Here is a 21,582-nt window from a genome sequence, read left to right as displayed (position 1 = left end):
CACACAATCTGCTTGGATTATTAATATGATTTTTTCTTTTTTTTATAGTGTGGAATTGTCGGCCTGTATGTTTGTCTTTTAGGGCGTGTTATATGTTTGAATTGTGTGTGCCAATATCATTATTGTTGCCACCACTACTGTTGCTGCTGTATTGTATAAAGAAAAAAATATGAACGTATAAAACAACAACAACAACAACATCCACAATGAACAACAATAATAATGAAATGCTAAACGTTGATTGGTTGGTTGGCTGTGGGCTTTTGTGATTTTCTCTTCTGCTTTCAGCTTTTGTGTAAGGTTTTGTTGTTGTTCTTTTTGTTTTTTTATGAGAGCTCACCGCATTGAATAATAAATAATATGTAGAAAGGTGTATAGCTAAGGGCAATAAAATAGCAATGTATGTTAGTTTAGATGTTTTTTGACAAAATGGGGAATTGGAATGGTATAGAGATATGAACATTTAAAAACTGGTAATGGAAAAATTTCCTATCGGACAACCATAAAAAATGACTCACTTAGGGTACACAATTTTAGATATTATGATTTCAAAACAAGATATTGTTATTTGATATTCCCAGATCTTGGTGGTTACACAACTTCATCCCAGAAAATTGTCAATATATGACCATTGGGGTTATGACTTTTTTGCAACCTCGTATCAAAGTATCATATCAACTTCCTAAAAAAAAACTCACACCCAAAATCATATACATTTTTTATTTATGAAAATTTAAAGAATTTTTGAAAATTTTAAGCAAATATATAAGATTTTGACCGCTTTATTTTAAAAGCAACTGTGCATTTAATGACACTTTTTTCTTGTCTTATATATAAGAGAAATTTAAATGTTTGGATTTGATTTGACCCTTAAAATGATAGAATATATAACGTATTATGTTTTGTAAACTTTCCTAGAAAACCAAGATTTGTATGAGAACCTAAAATGGATGGACCTAGGAAATTTTTTTATTAGAAAATCGCCCATAAATTGGCTATATCTTCAAAAGTTGTTGAGATTTTCGCTTGAACTTTTAATGAGACATTCTTGAAAAGTTTTATCTTCTATTTTATATGAAATAAACAAAAAGTCAATTTTATGTGAAAATTATAAAATGAAAAAAAAAAACTGAAAAATATTTTCAATGCAGGTTTATACAGAACTCATATGATTTTTAATATTAAAGAGATTCCTTTTGATTTTGTGTATTTTAATTGCCAACCTAATTGGGAGGGGTACAACAAAATTTTTATTTTTAATATTAAAGAGATTCCTTCCTTTATTCCTTCAATTTTTTTGGCATTTTTTTATATGTTTATTTAATTGGTAACACAAAATTCTTCTTCTTTTATGTTGAAAAGATTTCTTCCTTTCTTTATCCAAAAATCTGATCTCTTGACCCGTTTTTACTAAAAATTTACTCCTAACTGTTCTCTTGTAACATAATTATTTACGTGGGAGGAGATAACATTTTACAATGGCTATGGGCATGAGTGCTATTTGCACAACAACAAAAGAAAATCCCCCTTCTTTATATCTCTTTTTCCTCTATTTATTGTTTTATTAGCCATTTTTTGCTGTTGTCGACATGAAATACATAACTACAAATTATTGCCACTTGTCGTCTGTCATCTTCTTTTGTAATGCGAAGAGTAATTATAAAATATGTAGTTGGTAACTGGTTAGCGCCCTGATTCCGCACATACATTTATTGTTGTTGTAATTATTGCTAATATCATTGTTTACAGCACTTGACTGGTATTTTTTATTATATATATCACACACAACTTATTATCACCATTAAAGGGTATTAAACCATTAACAATTTCTATGACTTAATCGAGTTTCGATTATGTCGATGTGTATGTGTTAGTTTGTTGGTCAAGTGTTTTACTTTTCATTTTTAATTAATGATAAAAATTACGATGATAAGAAAATAAATAAAATAAAGTTATGGATTTATATATGAGAACATAAATTATTGAAATAAGGTCAGTGTTTTTTGTAGTTATTTTGTTTAATGTGAAAGGATAAATTTTGAAATTTTCATTATTATTATGGCGATGGGGAGATCAAGGTTTTTAGTTTGCTAGTAAAGGAAGGTACGAAAAAAAAGGTAAATAAAATAAAAATAAAAAAAAAATTAATTAAAAATTTAAATTATTGTTTCTATATAAAATATTTTGTTGTAGTTTTTATATTTTTTCATATTTTTTTTTTTTTGTCAAGGATAATGATATTTTTTTTCAAATTACAATAAAAAATTTTCCTTGATTTTTTTTTACTTTTTTATTTAATATCACCAATCTCTATTTGGTTTCCGTTATTATCCTGAATCTAGGAAATCTCTAAAAATTGTATGTGTTCTTTTAGAATATATAATAATTATTAAAATTGCTTTCATTACACTTTAGATCCTTGTGTAAGTCATAAATCAAAAGTTAATGTTGATACACACCACAAATCATTTTTGTTTATTAGTTTCAATTCTGAATTCGCAAAAAAACTGACTCTTATTCGTGTTAAAAAATATTACAATAATTATGTTATGGTTTTATGTACGAACTGGGATTTTCCCCAATGTTTTTCCCGTTTTTTCATGGCGTCATTTTCAGTTTTTTTCTATAATTTTTTTCTGGGTTTTAACTCCGCCACAACAATGCTTGTCATAAAGCTGTTAATTTTTCATAATTATGTTGGAGAAACAAAAACTTGGGTTTTTTATGCCGCATGCCATTGAAGTTGGGCAAGTGTTGAAAAAACAGGACCCTGAAAATTGCATAATTGCTTGTTTGTTGTTGTCGTCTTTTTTTATGAAAAAAATATACCGACATGCCAAAAAAATGAAAATTGCCATAAAAGGTCATAAATGCTGTTGTTGATGGGGTGTATGAGGCAATTTATAATAATGCTGGCGAAAATTATAGCATACTTTGGGGGGTTGCAATAACTAGTTGAAAAATAAACAAAATATTAAAAGTGTAGACATAAATTGTAAACAATAATTGATAAAAAAAATGTTGAGTGCATAAATATCATTAAATGAGCCGTTTGTTTTAAAAGTGGTTAAGCCCCCAATTTTCTGAATTTTGATCACATTTTTCAACCGAATTGACTGTAACTTGGTATTTTGGGTTCTCATTGAGCGCAATGTCTTCCTACTACAAATTGGTTTACTTTTTATGATTGTCCCCATATAGTGCTACCCCTCGATATTCGTTTTTTTCGACTAAAATGGCTGTAATTTTATAATTGAGATATTTATCCGATGAAAAATTTCCATACAACAAATTTATAATATTGGACCAAGTTTCGTGTTTCGGTGCCTATATAACGGTACACCCTATAATTAGATATTTTGGAAACTTTTTTTAACCAAATTAGCTCTAATTTGATATTTTTGGTTATCATTGGATGTCAAATTGTCCCACCAAAAATTATAAATATTTGTGCTCAATTTCGTATAGCCCCCATATACTGATATTATCCTATATTTTTGGTATTTTGGGCATTTCTATTTTGGGTTCTATTCAAGGATATATTTGGGCTACCCAATTGGATCTATTTTCATTTGTTGGATGGCTATTGGGTATCAAATTGTCGTACCAAAAATTATTAATATATTTCGGTTAAAATAGACATCATTTTGGTATGTCTCCCAATAACCATGAACCACATTTTTGGTATTTTCAAACATCTACCCCAATTTTCCAACTTGAGAGGTTGGTGCAGTACCCATAAAAATAAAAACAGGAAAATAAATAATAGTTCCGATACGTTTTAGGTATTTTGAATGGGTATAAAAACTAAAAACGACTTTTCGCCTATTTTTAATTCCCTTACGATATGTTTCTTTTAATCTTAATTCTAGTATTTGTCTCACAATCTGTGCTAGAAACTTTTTCACCAATTCAGCCACGAACATGATGTCCCTTATTTTCTTTTCAACATTTCATATTTTTTTGTGAACTCCCTTTTTGTGATTTTTTTTAATTCTCCATCATTCTGACAACTTAAGTGGATAATATTTAATGTGACGTGAAGTACTTAATTTAAATGGGCCCTTATTACTGGACTTATTTTTTATAATTAATCCGCTACCAAAAATGTATATATACAAGAGGACAAAAAGACAAAATGGAAGGAGTTATAATTTATGGCAGGCTTATTTCAGTGTATGTGTGTGTAATTTTTCAGTAACAAAGAACAATTTGCCAAAAATAAAAAAAGAATAACTTCCCCCACCTTATTGATAAATAAATCACTAATTAATACAAGTACCGCCGACGACATGGTCTGGTCCGAACTGGCCACTAACAGACATTATTAGTTCATCTTCTGCAAAAAAAGCCCCCGATAAGAATTCTGACGCTACAACAGAGCCGCCGCCGCACACATATTCGAAATGACTCCAGTTTTAAGTGTTAAACAAATACGACAATAAACCGATATTATTTTCTGTTTTCTTCTTCTTCTTGTAAGCAATGATCGGTTGGATGGTCGATTTTAGAACACAACCACATTTCTTAAATGTGTCGTCTACAAATATTGACATAAGTAATGTCTACCGCTTGTGATGGCGTGGTAAATAACCCAAACCATCAGCATACCGCGCAACACCCCATGCACCATACACGACCAGTTCATACCTCTCCAGCCATTGATTGCCATAATAATGTATATTTGTACAACAACAAATAATCTTTGTCGTAAGCCCAATAACTGGAGAAGCTAATAAACACTGCAAATATAGAGACGAGAGATGGATGGTTGGGTCTTGGGTCTGCCGTTTGGCAAAGGTGATGCGGCGGCCGGCGACTGCCGGATGGCACGGTACGGTAAATGTACCAAATTGTTAAACAAACGTAAAACAATTTGCTTTCTTTTTGTGTTATCAGAAGCAGCAGCAACAACAACAGCAAAAAATGTATAAGACACTGAAATAACGTTATATGGCCGGACAATGAATGACAGACACATCGCGCCATCCAACGTGTGGGCGATCAATCGTGCGTGCAATGCAGTTAGTGCGACAAAAATATTTTGTTTGCTGTTTATTTGTCTGACTGTCTGTCTACATGCCGGGGAGATTCTTTGCTTATTTTTTTTTGGGTGAGAAATCTTAGGGGCGACAAATTTTTTGTTTGTTGTAAAGTTTTTTTTTCGATTGTCGTGGCTTTACTTATGTGTGAAAATATTTAGATGGTACTTAAGACGTAGTTAAGTAAGAAAGGAAAAAAAATAAGCGATAAGTACACGTTTGATTGGGGGGATAGGCAATAAATAATGACGATGATGATATCATTAATGGCTTAAATAAGCAGAAGATGTGAATTGTAATTTGCTGAAAAATATAAAATACACACATACATACACAAGTTAGATAAAAAGAAAAAAATTAAATAATAATAAAATAATAATATGATGTTTGTGAAAAATGTTTGAAAACCATTTTTTGTAAGAAAGTATATTGCTGGCTTAACGTGAAATTTATATATTTTTTCAATCATCCATTTTTTCACAACAATCCACAGCTTAAAGGATATTATTTGCTATTAATAGCTATTGCTATATCCTTTACATATACGATTATATCCTGTCCGACAAACTTTTGCATAGGCAAATCCGGCCGTAACAAGGATAATAAAGTTAGGAAAAAACTTAAGGTTAAAATAGTCATTAAAATAAATATCAACACCTTCATATTTGGTCGGAACAAAAAAGTGAAAAAAATAAAACACAAAATACAAGGAATCACAGAGAATATTTCGAAGAATATTTCCCCTGAACTTAAGGTGAACTGCAGGCAGCATATCCTTAGGCCATCGTCTGCCATCATCATTCTACAATGTTTACAAATGTATTTGTTTATATTTGCTAAACTACCAGAGTATCTTATGCCCCCTCCCCACCCAAATGCAGATGTCTACATATTTCTAACGTCTCGTGTTCTCTTCAGAACTGCTGTTGCTCCTCCTCAACCTATTATTTCTATTCCTCTTACTTCAGTAGTTTCACGGCATTTATGCCCTTAAGGAGCTATTTAGTTTAGTGATGTAGAAAATAATGTAACGTGCATGGAGGGCTTGAGTGAATATGCACAAACACACACACTCACATACATCCATACAAATAGTAGTAAACCCCTGATGATGGTGTTTGCCATGATATTGTGTGTGTGTGTGTGTTTAGTTTTTTGTTCTTTCTTATAAAGGATAATCTAAAGGAAAACAATTCTCATATATCAAACAAGGATAAGCGCAATGCAGTAAAAACAACAAACCACCTCCTACTAAAATGATAGTTAAGGACATCTAGTCTAAGCTACTGAGTTTTAATGTGGTTGGGGAAATAAAAACATTTTTTATAAGAAAGTCATAAAAGTTTTGGAGGAGGGAATTTTTTTCCTTTGTAAGAACTTAAAGGTGTTAAAAAGAGAATTTGATTTAAGGAAATTATAATCACAGTGTTTAAAAGGATTTAAGGTTTCTTTTTTTTAATATGTCCTTTTTTTTGTGAATTTTCTAAAAAAATCGAATGGAATAATAGAAAATAAAAAAACAATAGTTTGACTATTAATTTTTGATTTAATTTTTGACTAATTATTTTCATTCTATTTTCTTTTTCTTTACAGCATCTGAAAAAAACAAAACCTACTCAACCTTCAAAATCCCCTCTCTTCTCACCCACAAAAGATTTTGGACTTTTGCTTGCTGCAAAAAGCGACTTAAGGTCCCACATAAATCCTGAGGAAAAACGTTTACATTAAAACTGTGACCTAATGACTATGGCAGAAGGTACTGACCCTATGGGGCATCATGCAGCATCCCATCACAACCACCACCACCATCATCATCAGCAGCATCATCGCCAGCAGGAGCAACAACAGCACCACCACCACCACTATCAACAACATCAAACAGCCTCGCCTCAGTATGAAAGCTATACTCACTTGCCGTATGGATTGCCACACAATCTGCCATTGGCCTTAAGTTTACATCAGCAGGCAGCAGCAGCTGCAGCTGTGGCAGCCGCTGCTGTTACCACCAATAACAATAATACCCGCGAAGAAGATAATACCAACAATAATAACAACAACAGTAGCACAAATAATTCTTCAAATTCTCTAAGTAATCCCACAATGCCTTGGAAGCAAAGGAAACGTAAACGTTTATCGGCAGTCTTGGACAAATTACATCATCACAATAGTTCTAGTAGCAGTAACAACAACAACAACAGCGGCAGCAGTACCAATAACATGGATATTGAAAATGAATATCAGGATGATCTGGTCATTGATAAACACGATCTCAAGAAAGAGGCTAACAACAACAACAATGATGACGATGATGGCAACGATGTTAAAATGTCATCATCACCACGTGACCGCACCAGTTTAAGTGACTCGGAGGAACTGAGGAATGTGGAGGATGGCGATGTGGCTGAGTCGGGCGAAGAAATGTCCATTAGTGGTGACAATGAAGGTAGCCCCAGGATTAGCCTGAGTCCAGTGGACCACAAAAACAATAATAACAACAACAGCTCCATGGATACAACCCTACCTGCGGCAAAGTTCATCAAAACGGAAACGGAACCTCAAAATCCTCTCACCGTTGACATTAAGACTGAGCCACATCTACCCAATAGCCCCTATGATCGTTACTTCCCCATACCCTCACCATTGTTTGGTTACTATTTGCACACCAAATATCTAAATGAAGTATTTCGAAGGAGACAGGATCTCCATACCTCGCCCATGCAGCACACACCCTCGTCAATAGCCTCCTCGCAAATGGATGAAACCTCACCCTCGTCCAAGGCAGAGCTGAAGGAATACCATCAAAAAATGGAAAGATCTCATGAAATGCCCGAGTTTATGCCCACATCGAATTTGTCGCCACCGCACAGTGTCACAATGGCGCTGCCATCACCACCACGTAGTGAAACGTCGATAAGTGAGACAACAGCGGCCAATACATCTGATCCCGCCATAATGCCACCACCACAAGAGCGGCCCTTGGACTTGTCGGTACGCAGTGGCGGCAATACACCAACGGGAGAGTTGTTGGCCAGTGGGCCTGGCGGTGGCAACAACAGCAACAACAATGCCAAGAAGTACAAATCACCTTCTCCGCTGCCGGCAACCACAATGATGTTGCCACCCAGCCAACAACCGATCTCAGCAGCCATGTCACCATCCGGTTCGGGCCACAATAATAGCAGTAACAGCAGCAGTGGGTGTAACACAAGTGCTACCAACACCATGACTACAAGTGGCGCCTCTTCGGCCCCCGTCTCGCCGTATGGATTGTCTCATGCTGCCGCCGCCCATGCTGCAGCCGCAGCAGCTGCCGCAGCCATGATTAAATTGGAAATGCCAATGCATCCTTTGCATCATCACGCCCACAACTCCACAGTGGGTGTACCGGTCATCAAGGGAGATGTGGCTTCACCCACGACCAAAGAATCTGTTGCTTGGCGTTATAATTTGGATGTTTCGCCTGTGGTCGAAGAAATGCCACCCGGTTCCGATGTGGCCTATGTGTGCCCCGTATGTGGTCAAATGTTTTCGCTGCATGATCGCTTGGCCAAACACATGGCCTCACGGCACAAGTCCCGCAACCCCTCGAATGATATTGCCAAAGCTTATTCGTGTGAAGTTTGTAATCGTTCCTTTGCCCGCTCTGATATGTTGACCCGTCACATGCGTTTGCATACGGGCGTAAAACCCTACACCTGTAAGGTATGTGGCCAGGTGTTTTCGCGTTCCGATCACTTGTCCACCCATCAGCGCACCCACACCGGTGAAAAGCCCTACAAATGCCCACAATGTCCATATGCTGCCTGTCGACGAGATATGATTACCCGCCACATGCGTACCCATACCCGCTACGAATCACAACAACAACGTCAGGGTGGTGGCCCAAGTGGTCATCATCCGATGGGCGGTGAAAATAAGCCCACCATACCGCTGTTGGCCGATATGAAAATGAATTTGCCGATGATGTTGAAATCGGAAGACTATACCCGGACATCGCCGCTTAACAATAGCATTGGTGCTACTTTGCCCATCGTGGTGAAGACGGAGAGTGCCTAGTTAAGCGCCGCTGCCCATGCTCATGGTCTGTGGTATGTTAATCCGCAAAGCTTTCGTTATAGAGAAAGCTTTTATGCATGCAAATGATATTAGTTGAAAACTACGACGCCGATGATGACAACAAAGAAGCCGAAGAACACGAAGAGATAAGAGATTTTTATATTTAATTCTAAAACAAATGTACATTTTTGTAATACTTTGAAATTAGCAGCCTCCAAACTTGCCAAGTTTAAACAATTATTATTTTTTGTTTGTTTGTAAGCACTAAGGCCAGATAAGCTCACTTTAGTGATCATAATTATTTTTATTACTTGAAAGACATATTTAATCGATAATCTCTCTGCCAAGACTGAGTCTAAGTTTAAAGGAAATTTCCCCCTCCCGCCCTCAAACTATTTAGAACTAAAACTAACCATAAACCATAGAAAGCTTACAAAATTGTTAACTAATTAAGCACAAAAAAAAAAATGACGAAGAAACAAAAAGAGAAGACAGAAAGAAAAAAGATTTTTGAAGTGAAAGGATCAGGGTGGAAGGTTCTAACGAATTATATATTCCAAGTTCCCAGGGTGTAACCTGACACTGCCATTGGTCCCCGAACTTTATGATTTCTTGATCAAATCTAAGCTAACTTGTAGAGCTTAAAGTTAAACGTTAACTGTTTTGTTTTGTAGCTTGTCAACGGATTTTTGACTTTGGCAAAGCTTTTGTTTTGTTTACACTCAAAAACAAAATGTTAGTTGAAATTGAAACCACATTGTTAACGTTTTTCGTTTAAACACTGTTTTATTTTTATTAAAACTAAACAAAATTAAAAAATTATATAGTATTAATTTTCAAAACAAACACCTACTAAAGCATTTGTTAGTTTGTAATTTATTTTTTTAAAAATATTATTATTTAAGCTAATTTTTTTTAATTTAATTTTAGATTTAATACAAATGAAGACAAACTATTGTTTATTTTTACTTAGAGTAGCTTCTTGCAAAACAAACAACCAACCCACAATCAATTTATTTTCTAAGACAACAATTTAGTTTAATTATTTCGTAACAACAAAACACTATTTATTTATTATACAATTAATTCTTTTGTAATATTTATTTTTAAGTTTAGCTTTTAGTCGAAATGCCAACAAACCAAGAATTCTCCCTAGGGCTCAAAATGTATACCTTTTTTTGCCAATAACTTTAATTCCTTTTCTCTAATTTTGGGAACATAAACTTGTTTTTTTTCACCATTAGCTGAACAATTTTCGAATAATTCCATGACTCCTTTGTTGTTTTTTATTTTTATTTTTTTATTATTACTTTGTTTTTTTTTTAATTTTTGATTTCATTAAATGAATTAAATTTTTTTGGTTTAGTTGATTCGAAGAAGAAAAAAATTTTAGAAACATTTTTAGTTTTGAAAACATTTCCCTTTTTATTCCTTCATCCCATCATTCCATGAACTTGAATTTTTTCTTAAATTTTAAACAAAAAATTGTTAGCCTTTCCATCTATCTTTATGTAGTTTTAGTATATCATTGGCCAAGAATTGTTACTGTTTTATGTTTATAAATATTTTTTGACAAGGATTACAATTGGCAGGAAAACCAATTGAAATCCTTTTTGTATCAACTTTATCCTGTTATTACTCAAATCCATTTCGCTGTAATTTGCCAAACTCTTGCGTTTAATTTTTTTAAGAAAACACAATACAATGTTAAGTTTTATTAATCATTCTTGCTCTCTATTCTTTATCCTGTTTTTTTTCTTTAAGAATATCCTGTTTCATTTAGCACTGTAAGCTGTTATTTATTAACAAACTTTTGTATCAATCCCGCATTGAAAATTGTTTTAGTTTTTTTATTATTATTCTATTTCACATATTTCATGTTAGTTATAATTATTTATATTAATTGGTTATGATTAGTTTGTAATCCTCTTTTTTATATAATTTTTTTAATAAAATAATTTCAAAGAAAAAATAAAGAAATAAAGAACTCAACAATGAATTGCAAAGAAAAAAATTTGCATTTGAAAAAAGTAAATATTTTGTGTTGTTTTTATTTGTTAATTTCAGTTTTTTTTTTTGTTTTTATACCCTTCACCACACTGTGGTACAGGGTATTATGTTTTTGTACATATGTTTGTAACAGGCAAAAGGAATCGAGATAGACCCATGGTTCCTTTTGGGAATATGCATAGAATCACTTTCTGAGTCGATTTAAAAATCGTTTCAGATTTAGATATGGCTCCCATATATATTTAGATATAGCTATGGTGCACCAAAGTCCCTGAAAATCATTTGATTTGCACGAATTTTGCACAGCGTACTGCATTAAGTCTAAAATGACGTGTGCTAAGTTTCGTTAAAATCAGTTTAGATTTAGATATAGCTCCCATATATAGTTTCGCCCGATTTTACGTAAATGATGCACTAAAGTCCTTGCAAATCTTTTGATTTGCACGAATTTTGGCATTGCGTACTAAATTAAGTCTAGAATAATGTGTGCAAAGTTTGGTGAAAATCGGTTCAGAATTAGATATAGCTCCCTTATATATTTTCCTCCGATCTTATGTAAATGGTGCAGTAAAGACCTTATATATCTTTCGATTTCCACGAAATTTGGCATAGCGTAATGAATTATGCCTAGAATGGTGTGTGTAAAATTTCTTGAACATCGGTTCAGACTTAGATATAGCTCCTATATATAAATATATATACCCCCGATTTAATGTAAATGGTGTACCAAAGTCCCTATATATCTTTCGGTTTGGACGAAATTTGGCATTGTGTACTGAATTAAATCTAGAATGATGTGTGTAAAGTTTTTGGAAAATCGGTTCAGATTTAGATATAGCTCCCATATATTTTCGCTGGATTTTTTTTTTTAATTTTCACGAAATTTGACATAGCGTGCTGAATTGGGTCTAGAATGATGTGTGTAAAGTTTCCTGAAAATTGTCCGATTTTAGGACCCAAAGTTTGGCCGATTGCCACACAATTTTGCCTAACGTACAATTTTGCATAAGGTATTTAGATATAGCTCTCATATAGTTCCGTCCAATTTTTTTGTAATACCCAAAATATGTCCATTAGGAAGAAAACGTGCTGAAATGAATCCAACCTAATATGTGACAAATTTCGTTGAAATCGGTTCATATTTGGATATAGCTTCCACATCTATTTTCATCCGATTTTAAGTAAATGGTGCACCAAATATTCAACGGCTCCGCGATTGATATTTGCTTTAAGGGGACCCCCCATTCTCGGGGTCAAAATTTTTTTTGATTTAATTCGAATCTACACTAATTCAAGAATGTCCCTACAAAATTTCAAGTGAAAATCGCAAGAACTCTTGAATATATAGCCGATTTATTGTGTCAGCATCAAGTGACGGCTGAAGGGCTTCTCAAACTTTAAACGCGTTTTTCTCTAAACATTTTTTTTGCGAATGGCGGGCACGATAACTCAAAAACTAATAACCCAATCGATTCCAAATTTTTACACGTTTCTCTGTGAGTGTACTGCTATCGTATGAACTAGGATAAAGCCAATCGGTGAAGATCTTTCTTATTTTTTAAATTGGTTTTTGGTAAAAAATCGGCGATTTTCCAAAAATATTTTTTCAAAGGTCCGCCATTTATTTAATTTTAGAGCGAAATCAATAATCCTAGTTCATACGAGAGCCATACATGTACTCTTTCTAACACCGGTGGAATTTTCGGATTCCGATGTTCCAATGAGGAGTTATCATGCCCGCCATCAAAAATAAGGACTTTTCTTTGATGACAAAAACAACAACAAACATTTTTTGTAAATTATTTTTCTTCTCTTTTAAATCTTCAAATATATATGTGACATGTCTATGGATTGATCTAAGTCGGTTCACATTTAGATAAGGGTCACATAATTTAGTTCATCGAATTTCATGTTAATAGCCCTTCTGTTAGGATGCATCTTTTAAATATACCCATAGTGGTGAAGGGTATCATATAGTCGGCCCCGTCCGACTTTTCTTCTTTCCTTACTGGTTGTTTATGATTTTAACCCGACACTTCTATACATTTCAGAACTATTGTCACTAAATCTGTTTTTTTTCGAACCCCAATCTTCTTGGACCTTCTTACCAAAGAAAATTATGAACATTAAAAAAAAGTAAAAATAGAACCAAATAGGAGGGGTCGACTATATGATACTATATGATACATCGATTTCGTTATGATAAGAGGAGCTTCTATTGGACAGGTGTCTTTGGTCATATCTATATTTTCATTCGGTAATCCATCTTCTTCTTTCGGGATGATTTGGTACGATGTTCAAAATTTCGTGTCAATCGTGACAGATGTAGGGTCTTTGTAGACCCAATTTAATAATATTAAATACTGGCATATGCCAGGTACTTTGTTAGCAAATGTGAGAATTCACAAATAACTACATATGTCAGAAATCATAAACAAATTGATGGAGAATATGCCAAACCATTGTGGACAATATATTAAAAATCGCTTAAACATTTTATTTTTTTTATTTTACGTACAAAAGTGTTTGAATTGAGTTATTTTCCATTTCAATTATACCTTTCACCAGCACACGGACGTAAACAGGGGCCTGGCCACTTAGGTTTCGTGAATTGCATATTCAGATTTAGCAAATGGTGTTCTTTTAAAGTCGGCATTTGGAGATAAGGATCTCAAGATTATTATTGCTAAGGAACATAGCAAAGAAGACATATGTCGACTATGTTTTCCAATGATATTTTGCAAACCATAGGCCTAAGGAGTAGAAAATTCAAGCTATGTAAAATTAAAAAAAAAAATAAATAAATCCATTCTTACAACATAGAACTCAAAATATCCAACTAAAGCCAATTCGATTGGAAAATGTGCCTAAAGCTCCTGAAAATACCAAAAATTTTGACAGTTATATTGTTTTCCCTGCTAAGATTTTATATATTACATCCAGTTAAAATAGATCCTCAAAAAAAGAGGACGTATGGTCACCTTAGGAAAGGACAACCACCAAGTCCAACATATTATGAACAAACAAACTTCCTATATATTGAAAGAACAAAAATTGATACCATTTTATTTGGTGGGAAGGAAGACATCGCTTTGAGGGGAAGTACAGACTACGCAAAACTTCTTTGTTAGACTTAGATAATCCGAGTGAAGGAAATTTGAGAGCGCTGTTGCGATAAAGAGACGGATTGGGAAGAAAAGCTTAGAAAAAGTTTGGAGAGTATACCAAAAAACGCAACATACCTAATTCCCAGAATACAGAACGAGTTAATAGAAATAGTTGGAGAATACATCCAGAAATATATTAGATATGTATTGGATCTCTCGGCAAGGTCGAACATGTCAGACAATTATAATGGAGTGCAGGTCATTATTAAATCAAAATTCCCTTTTGCAGTATACATTCATTGTTCCTCACACAATTTAAATTTAATTTTTTCAATTCGCACCATCAGGCATTTGTTCCAAAAGCCGAGCTTAATAATGATTTCCAGGCAAGTCGATATTGTGCGCAGCTCATCAAATTTAACAAGTTTAAATTAAATTACAACACACACAATGAAATGTTTTTTTTTATAATTTCTGTGTTGACAATACATAAACATAACCAGTAAGGAAGGTTCAAAAGTCGTACGGGCCGACTATATGATACCATCAGTGTTGCCAATTTAGCACTATTAGTGCTTTAGCATCAAAACTTTTTAATCTCGTTTAGCATCAAAAAAAGTGATCTAGCACCTAGCACTTTTTTGCATTTCACTTTTAGTTCGATTTCACTGTGAAGAATATAAATTTCCCTATGTTTTACGCCAGCGTTAACAATATGCCAGAGATTCTCTAAACAACTCATAAAGCTCGGCCGGACCTAACTTTGTGTGGTGTGTATTCGAAAATTCCTAACAAATGGTCGTTTTCTTCATAAGGTGAATATGCCATATGGCATAGACACTCAGGTTGTAAACCAGGGCTAGGAAAATAAGAGGGGCCATTGTATGGCAGCAATGTAAAAATCATGAAACTAGTTGGAAACATTCTGGAAAGAAGATATTTATATGGGTAATACGTCTAAAAATAGACCTATATAGACAATTTTATGAATGATTATGTTTTACCTTACAAGAACTATGATAATGCGACCAAAACTTAAAAAATGGGGGCTCGATGCACACCTTTATCTTATATATGCAACCCGCAATGTGAAATTACAGTTACTTTCGTGAGAAAATGTGGCTCAAGAATAGGCTTCTATCGTTATATGGAGGTTATACCAAAACATGGACCGGTACTTTTTAGTGGGAAGATTTTACACCCAATTAGAATCAAAAACCTGTCAGGAAAGTAGTAAAGTCGGACGGGGCCGACTATATGATACCCTTCACCACTTTGGGTATATTCAACAGATGAATCCTAACAGACGTTGAAGGACCATAAACACAAAAATGGATCCATAAACATGTCATTCTGCAACCTATACTAAATTTTTCATTTGTTCAGATATAGAAGCGAACCGATTTCAATGAGACTTGCAGATATTAACTTATATTAACTACAGTTCACTGTACATTGGTCTTTAGTGCACAATTTACATAAAATCTGAATATCTAAATCTGAACCGATTTTCACGACACTTAACACACATTATTCTAGACCTAATTCATTATGCTATGCCGTGCAAATCGAAAGATATATATTGACTTTGGTGTACCATTTACATTAAATTGGAGGATAATAAATATGGGAGATATATATATATATATATATATATAAATCTAAATCATTACGCTATGCCAAATTTTCTTGCAAATCGAAATATATATAGGGACTTTGATACACCATTTACATTAAATCGGACGAAAATATATATGGGAGCTATATCTAAATCTGGACCGATTTTCAGGTAACTTGGCACACATTATTCTAGACCTAATTCATTACGCTGTGTCAAATTTAGTGCAAATCCAAAGATATATAGGGACTTTGGTACACCATTTACATTAAATCGGACGAAAATATATATGGGAGCTATATCCAAATCTGAACCGATTTTCAGGAAACTTGGCACACATCATTCTAGACCTAATTCAGTACTCTATGCCAAATTTCGTGCAAATCGAAAGATATATAGGGACTTTGGTACACCATTTACCTTAAATCGTACGAAAATAATATGGGAGCTATATCCAAATCTGAACCGATTTTCAGGAAACTTAACACACATCTTTCTATATATAATTCCTTACGCTGTACCAAATTTTGTGCAAATTGAAAGATATATAGGGACTTTGGTACATCATTTACATTAAATCGGACGAAAATATATATGGGAGCTATATCCAAATCTGAACCGATTTTCAGGAAACTTGGCACACATCATTCTAGACCTAATTCATTACGCTGTACCAAATTTCGTGCAAATCGAAAGATATATAGGGACTTTGGTACACCATTTACATTAAATCGGACGAAAATATATATGTGAGCTATATCCAAATCTGAACCGATTTTCAGGAAACTTGGCACACATCATTCTAGACCTAATTCATTACGCTGTGCCAAATTTCGTGCAAAATCGAAAGATATGTAGGTACTTTGGTACACCATTTACATTAAATCGGACGAAAATATATATGGGAGCTATATCTAAATCTGGACCGATTTTCAGGAAACTTAACACACATCATTCTATATCTATTTCCTTACGCTGTGCCAAATTTCGTGCAAATCGGAGGATATATAGGGACTTTGGTGCACCATTTACATTAAATCGGACGAAAATATATATGGTTGCTATATCTAAATCTGAACCGATTTTTCCCAATTTCAATAGGGTTCGTCCTTGGGCCAAATAAGTGGTCTATGCCAAATTTCATTCAAATCGGATCATAAATGCGACCTGTACTTTGCTCACAAAAATACATGGACGGACGGACAGGCGGACGGACAGACGGACATGCGTAAATCGACTCAGAAAGTGATTCTATGCATATTCTCAAAAGGAACCATGTGTCTATCTCGTTTCCTTTTGCCTGTTACAAACATATGCACAAAGACATAATACCCTGTACCACAGTGTGGTGAAGGGTATAAATATAAAATTAGATAATTTTTAGTAGGAAATTGTTCTACATATGGAGAATCGAAAATATCAAATTAAAGCTAAATCTACCATAGAATTTTATTCTGATTAAGAATTCTGGTCTTCGAGGTGTTGCAAAGAAATTTAATATATACTCCTCCTTGTGTTGGAAGATATAATGAATTTATAAGAAGTACAGATCTAAAATCTAGCATTTTTCTCAACAAAGTTTTGGATACATACACTGCTAATATATACAATATCACCATATAATCTTTGGACTATTGAAATCAATGGGGCGACTAAGTGAGATATTTGAATCAATTAAAAAAACCATTCACATACCATTCTGAAATCTATGAAAAATTGTATGTCAATCGGATTCTTTTTTGTACCATTTGTATGAAATCGAGCAAAATAATGTGTATGGAGCTATATGTAAATCTGGACCTAATTGAACAACCGTGGCATATAACGTTTCGTACGCTGTAGCAAAGAGCGCTGTCCACAATTTCATCTCGTGTATATGGAACAGACGCAGACTTCTTAGTGCACAATTTACTAAAAGTCGGATGAAACTATATATGGGGCTCTATCTAAATCCTAACCGATTTCAACAAAACTTTATGTACATCAAGCTGGGTCAAATTCAGTATGATGTGAAAAATTTGACAAAACTTCGTATACATTAATATGGACCTATCTCAAAACGCTGTGCAAAATTTTATATCAATCGGACAATCCTTGAGAGTTTTGTGCAATATTTACCAAAACATCGGTATAGGGGAGCTATATCAAAATCTGAACCGGTTTTCATAAAACTTCGTATACATCAATGTGGACCTATTTTAATATACTGTGCAAAATGTTGTCTCATTTGAAATATATATTAAATGTTATATATAGGAGCTATATCTAAATCTAAATCGATTTCAATGAAACTTCGCAGATATCAATCTGGACTTAATTCAGTATGCTGTGAAAAAATTTGGCTCAATCGGATAAAACCTTGGGAGTTTTGTGCTCCATTTACATAAAATCGGACGAAACTATATATGGGAGCTATATATACCGATTTCCACAAAACTTCGCATACATCAATCAGGACCTAATTCAGTACGCTCTGTAAAATTGGAAGTTTGGTGCACCATTTATTTGAACCAATTAATAAAACCCATTCACATACCATTCTGAAATCTATGAAAAATTGTATGTTCGTCCTCGGGTCAAATGAGCGACCTGTGCTAAATTTCATCCAAAGCCGATCACAAATGCGACCTGTACTTTGTTTATAAAAATATATAGGCGGACGGATTCTATGCATATTCTCAAAAGGAACCATGGGTCTATCTCGATTCCTTTTGCCTGTTACAAACATATGAACAAAAAACAAACCCTGTAGTCGTACTGCCGATTAGTCATAACTAAAAAGCTCGCATGTGCAATACGTGCTTAGCACGGATGTTACGAACTAAAAAATCTAGGCATTTGCATCTCGATGAAGGTTTCCAGCAGGATGTTAAAAAGATCACACGACAAACTGCTAACTTGTCTGAATCCGCCTTCGATATTAGAGGGCTCCGAAAGGTACTTTCCGACTTTAACTGCTGACTTTGTGCCAATTAATGGGCTCCGAAAGGTACTTTCCGACTTTAACTGCTGACCATGTGCCAATTAAAGCTATCCTGCAATAGTCGTATAAATTTTGCAAGAATACCGAACGCATACATTGCTTCAAACACCTCCGAACGGATAAGGCTGTTGATGTGTTTTTCTTGGGGTTTTTTTTTCCAGGATTTGGCGCAGAGTGAAAATCTAGTAAATGGTGGATTTGCCAGATCTGAAGCCCTTTTGGTATGGTCCAATAATCTCATTGACCATTGGCTTCAGTCGTTCACCCAGCACGCAGCATAGCACTTTATATGCGATGGGAAGGAGACTAATTCCTCTATAGTTTGCTCACTTTTTGTGCACGGGACACAGTTTTCTGAGGTTCCAGTCATGCATTCCTCTAGCCAAATTGTACTAATAAGCTGATGCATACTATGGTGGAGGGTATAAAAAACTAACATTCAATATTTTTTACACGAAAATTGGGAGACCTTTTAAAGCTCCCTTTTTGTGCACGGGACACAGTTTGCTGACGTTCCAATCATGCATTCCTCTACCCAAATTGTACTAATAAGCTGATGCATGCTCCTGTCCAGATGATGACCAGACGTAAATAGTTCAGCTGGTAACCTATCGGCATCTGCTGCTTTATTATTCTTCAGCCGATTGATTGCTATTCATCTTGTCTAGGTGGTATACCGACCTATACCGTCATCTCTTATTGGTTCTGTGGTATCTTCTTCACCGCCACTATTTGATACCAAAAGCTTTTCAAAATGCTCCTTCCAGATTCTCAACATGCTGTCTGTATCTGTCACCAGGTTTCTTTCTTCATCTCTACAGGAGGATGTCGGAAATGTTTATTTCCATGAGTTACAAACGGAAAAACCAACATAATACATCCTTCATACTATGGTGGAGGGTATAAAAAACTAACATTCAATATTTTTTAAACGAAAATTGGGAGCCCCTTTAAAGCTGGAGCCGTTTTTGGTACATCATGTTTTTAAAGACAATAGAAAGGAAATAAAAGGGTATAGAATTTCCCCAATACCTTCAATAAGCCCCAGTTATAATTTTTTATTGCAACCTGTTATTTACATTGTAAATGACATACATACGTACATACATAATTATGTTAAACAAAGCATTATGTTTTCATTTCATTATATATCGGAATTTTGTGGACAATTAAATAATTTTCATAGTTGTTTGCCGCTTGTAGTCGGACATGCAACAACGACACAACACTTGCTTGCTACCGTAACGAAGCATACAAATCGGGCGTTGACATTTTAACGCTGAACACGACGAACACTAACTTCGTTAATGAAAGTGAATTTCCCACGCTTTCCTTGCAAGTGCGACAACGGCATGATGTGGTTGACCTATTGGGAGGGGTCAAATCCACCAACCAACCGACCAACTAAGGATGAGTTCGACAGCGACGACCATCACTTGTCTGTGTGCCACCACCCCAACAACGACTGGCACTTCTTCTTCGTCGTAATTGACGTTGTTGGTGGTTGGTGGCAATGGCTAAAGACATGCAAACAATTGAGGGTGTGATGTGTCGCATGGTGCAATGCAGCAAATTGTTAACTTTTGCGGTTTGTGTGTTCCGTGTTTGTTTTTGTTGAGTTTGACCCTGTTTTCAACGGTTGCAGAGAGGTAGAGTGAATTTCTTCTACTCGCTTCTTAGTGTTCTGCCGACAACAACAATTGGCACGGCCATCATCACTGTGTGTTGCCACCTTCCTACTCTCACATGTTTCATTTAACTTAATTAATACAATTGTTGTGGCTGTTATTGTTGTTGTCGTTGTTTTATTTTAAACTTGCTATGATGGCATGTTGCCTGTGTTATTGTTGTATTTGTAGTTACACGTTGCTGGAAAATCCTACAAATTTATGTCTGCAGTTAAGCAAATGCTGCAGTTTAACATTTAAAGGCTTTTAACTTTTGTGAATATGAATAAACTAAGGAAAGCAACAACAAAAACTGCTACTAAGGCAGGAGCAAAGTTTTAAGTTATATATCCATAGCACCACCATTGCTATAGTGAAGGTCTATTTAATGGCAACATTTTGAGGTTTGTTTTTCCTGTGGCTGCTTTTCAGTTTTTCCCTTTCTTCCAAATGGCCACCAGTTGATTGGCCGTTGCTAGCCGTCCGAACACAACTGTTCATTGAATTGGCCAAAGGAAGTTTCTGCAGTATGCCGCCAAAGACTTTGAATTAAAAACTCGCCTGTTTTGCGGTTGACAATCGGAATTGTATTAGACACGCAAACATATCGCGTTTTTTGGTTCCTCTTCGAATATGTTGTCCTTCTGGTGGTTGCAGTTGTTGTAAAATTCTACATCGCTCACACGAACAAAAGAAAGAAGCACATTAATAATACATTTCATGCTTAGCATTGAGTCGAGGATAACAGAAGTCTTTAAGAACACTTGTTTCCGTTCTACATGAAATTATAAGGACATTTTTGAAACTGCATTTTCAAATACACACACGTACATACATGTATATTTATACACATAGCTAAAACCGTTGTCTTCTTGAATAACAGCTATTTTCGCCTGATAATATTACAATGTGATTAATTGACTTGAGGCTTCAGCGGGCATTTGTATGTACATATATAGCTATGTTCGAGCAATTATTCGACAGGCACAATCATTTTGGTTTCTGACTAATAGAAATTGTCAAGTATTATTTTCTAAATATTTTTATTTACCTAAAATCGCCATGTTCCGCCTTCTATTAATTTTTGTTTGATAAATAC

The 21,582-nt window shown here is 34.5% G+C and overlaps 1 protein-coding gene across 1 annotated transcript; it reads left to right on the top strand.

The window, feature by feature from the left end:
- Positions 1-6,756: 6,756 nt before the first annotated feature.
- LOC133338416 (transcription factor mef2A) lies at positions 6,757-9,198 on the top strand. The gene has a single exon (XM_061546592.1). It carries the CDS (start codon positions 6,783-6,785, stop codon positions 9,096-9,098), a length of 2,316 nt encoding a protein of 771 aa, XP_061402576.1. The 5' UTR covers positions 6,757-6,782; the 3' UTR covers positions 9,099-9,198.
- The last annotated feature ends 12,384 nt before the right edge of the window (positions 9,199-21,582 follow it).

The sequence above is a fragment of the Musca vetustissima genome, unplaced genomic scaffold (assembly GCF_032173495.1).
Source record: "Musca vetustissima isolate MV318-11 ecotype Yass unplaced genomic scaffold, APGP_CSIRO_Mvet_v1 utg34660, whole genome shotgun sequence".
NCBI classification, from domain to species: Eukaryota; Metazoa; Arthropoda; class Insecta; order Diptera; family Muscidae; genus Musca; species Musca vetustissima.
This window is presented reverse-complemented; position numbering and strand designations above follow the sequence as displayed.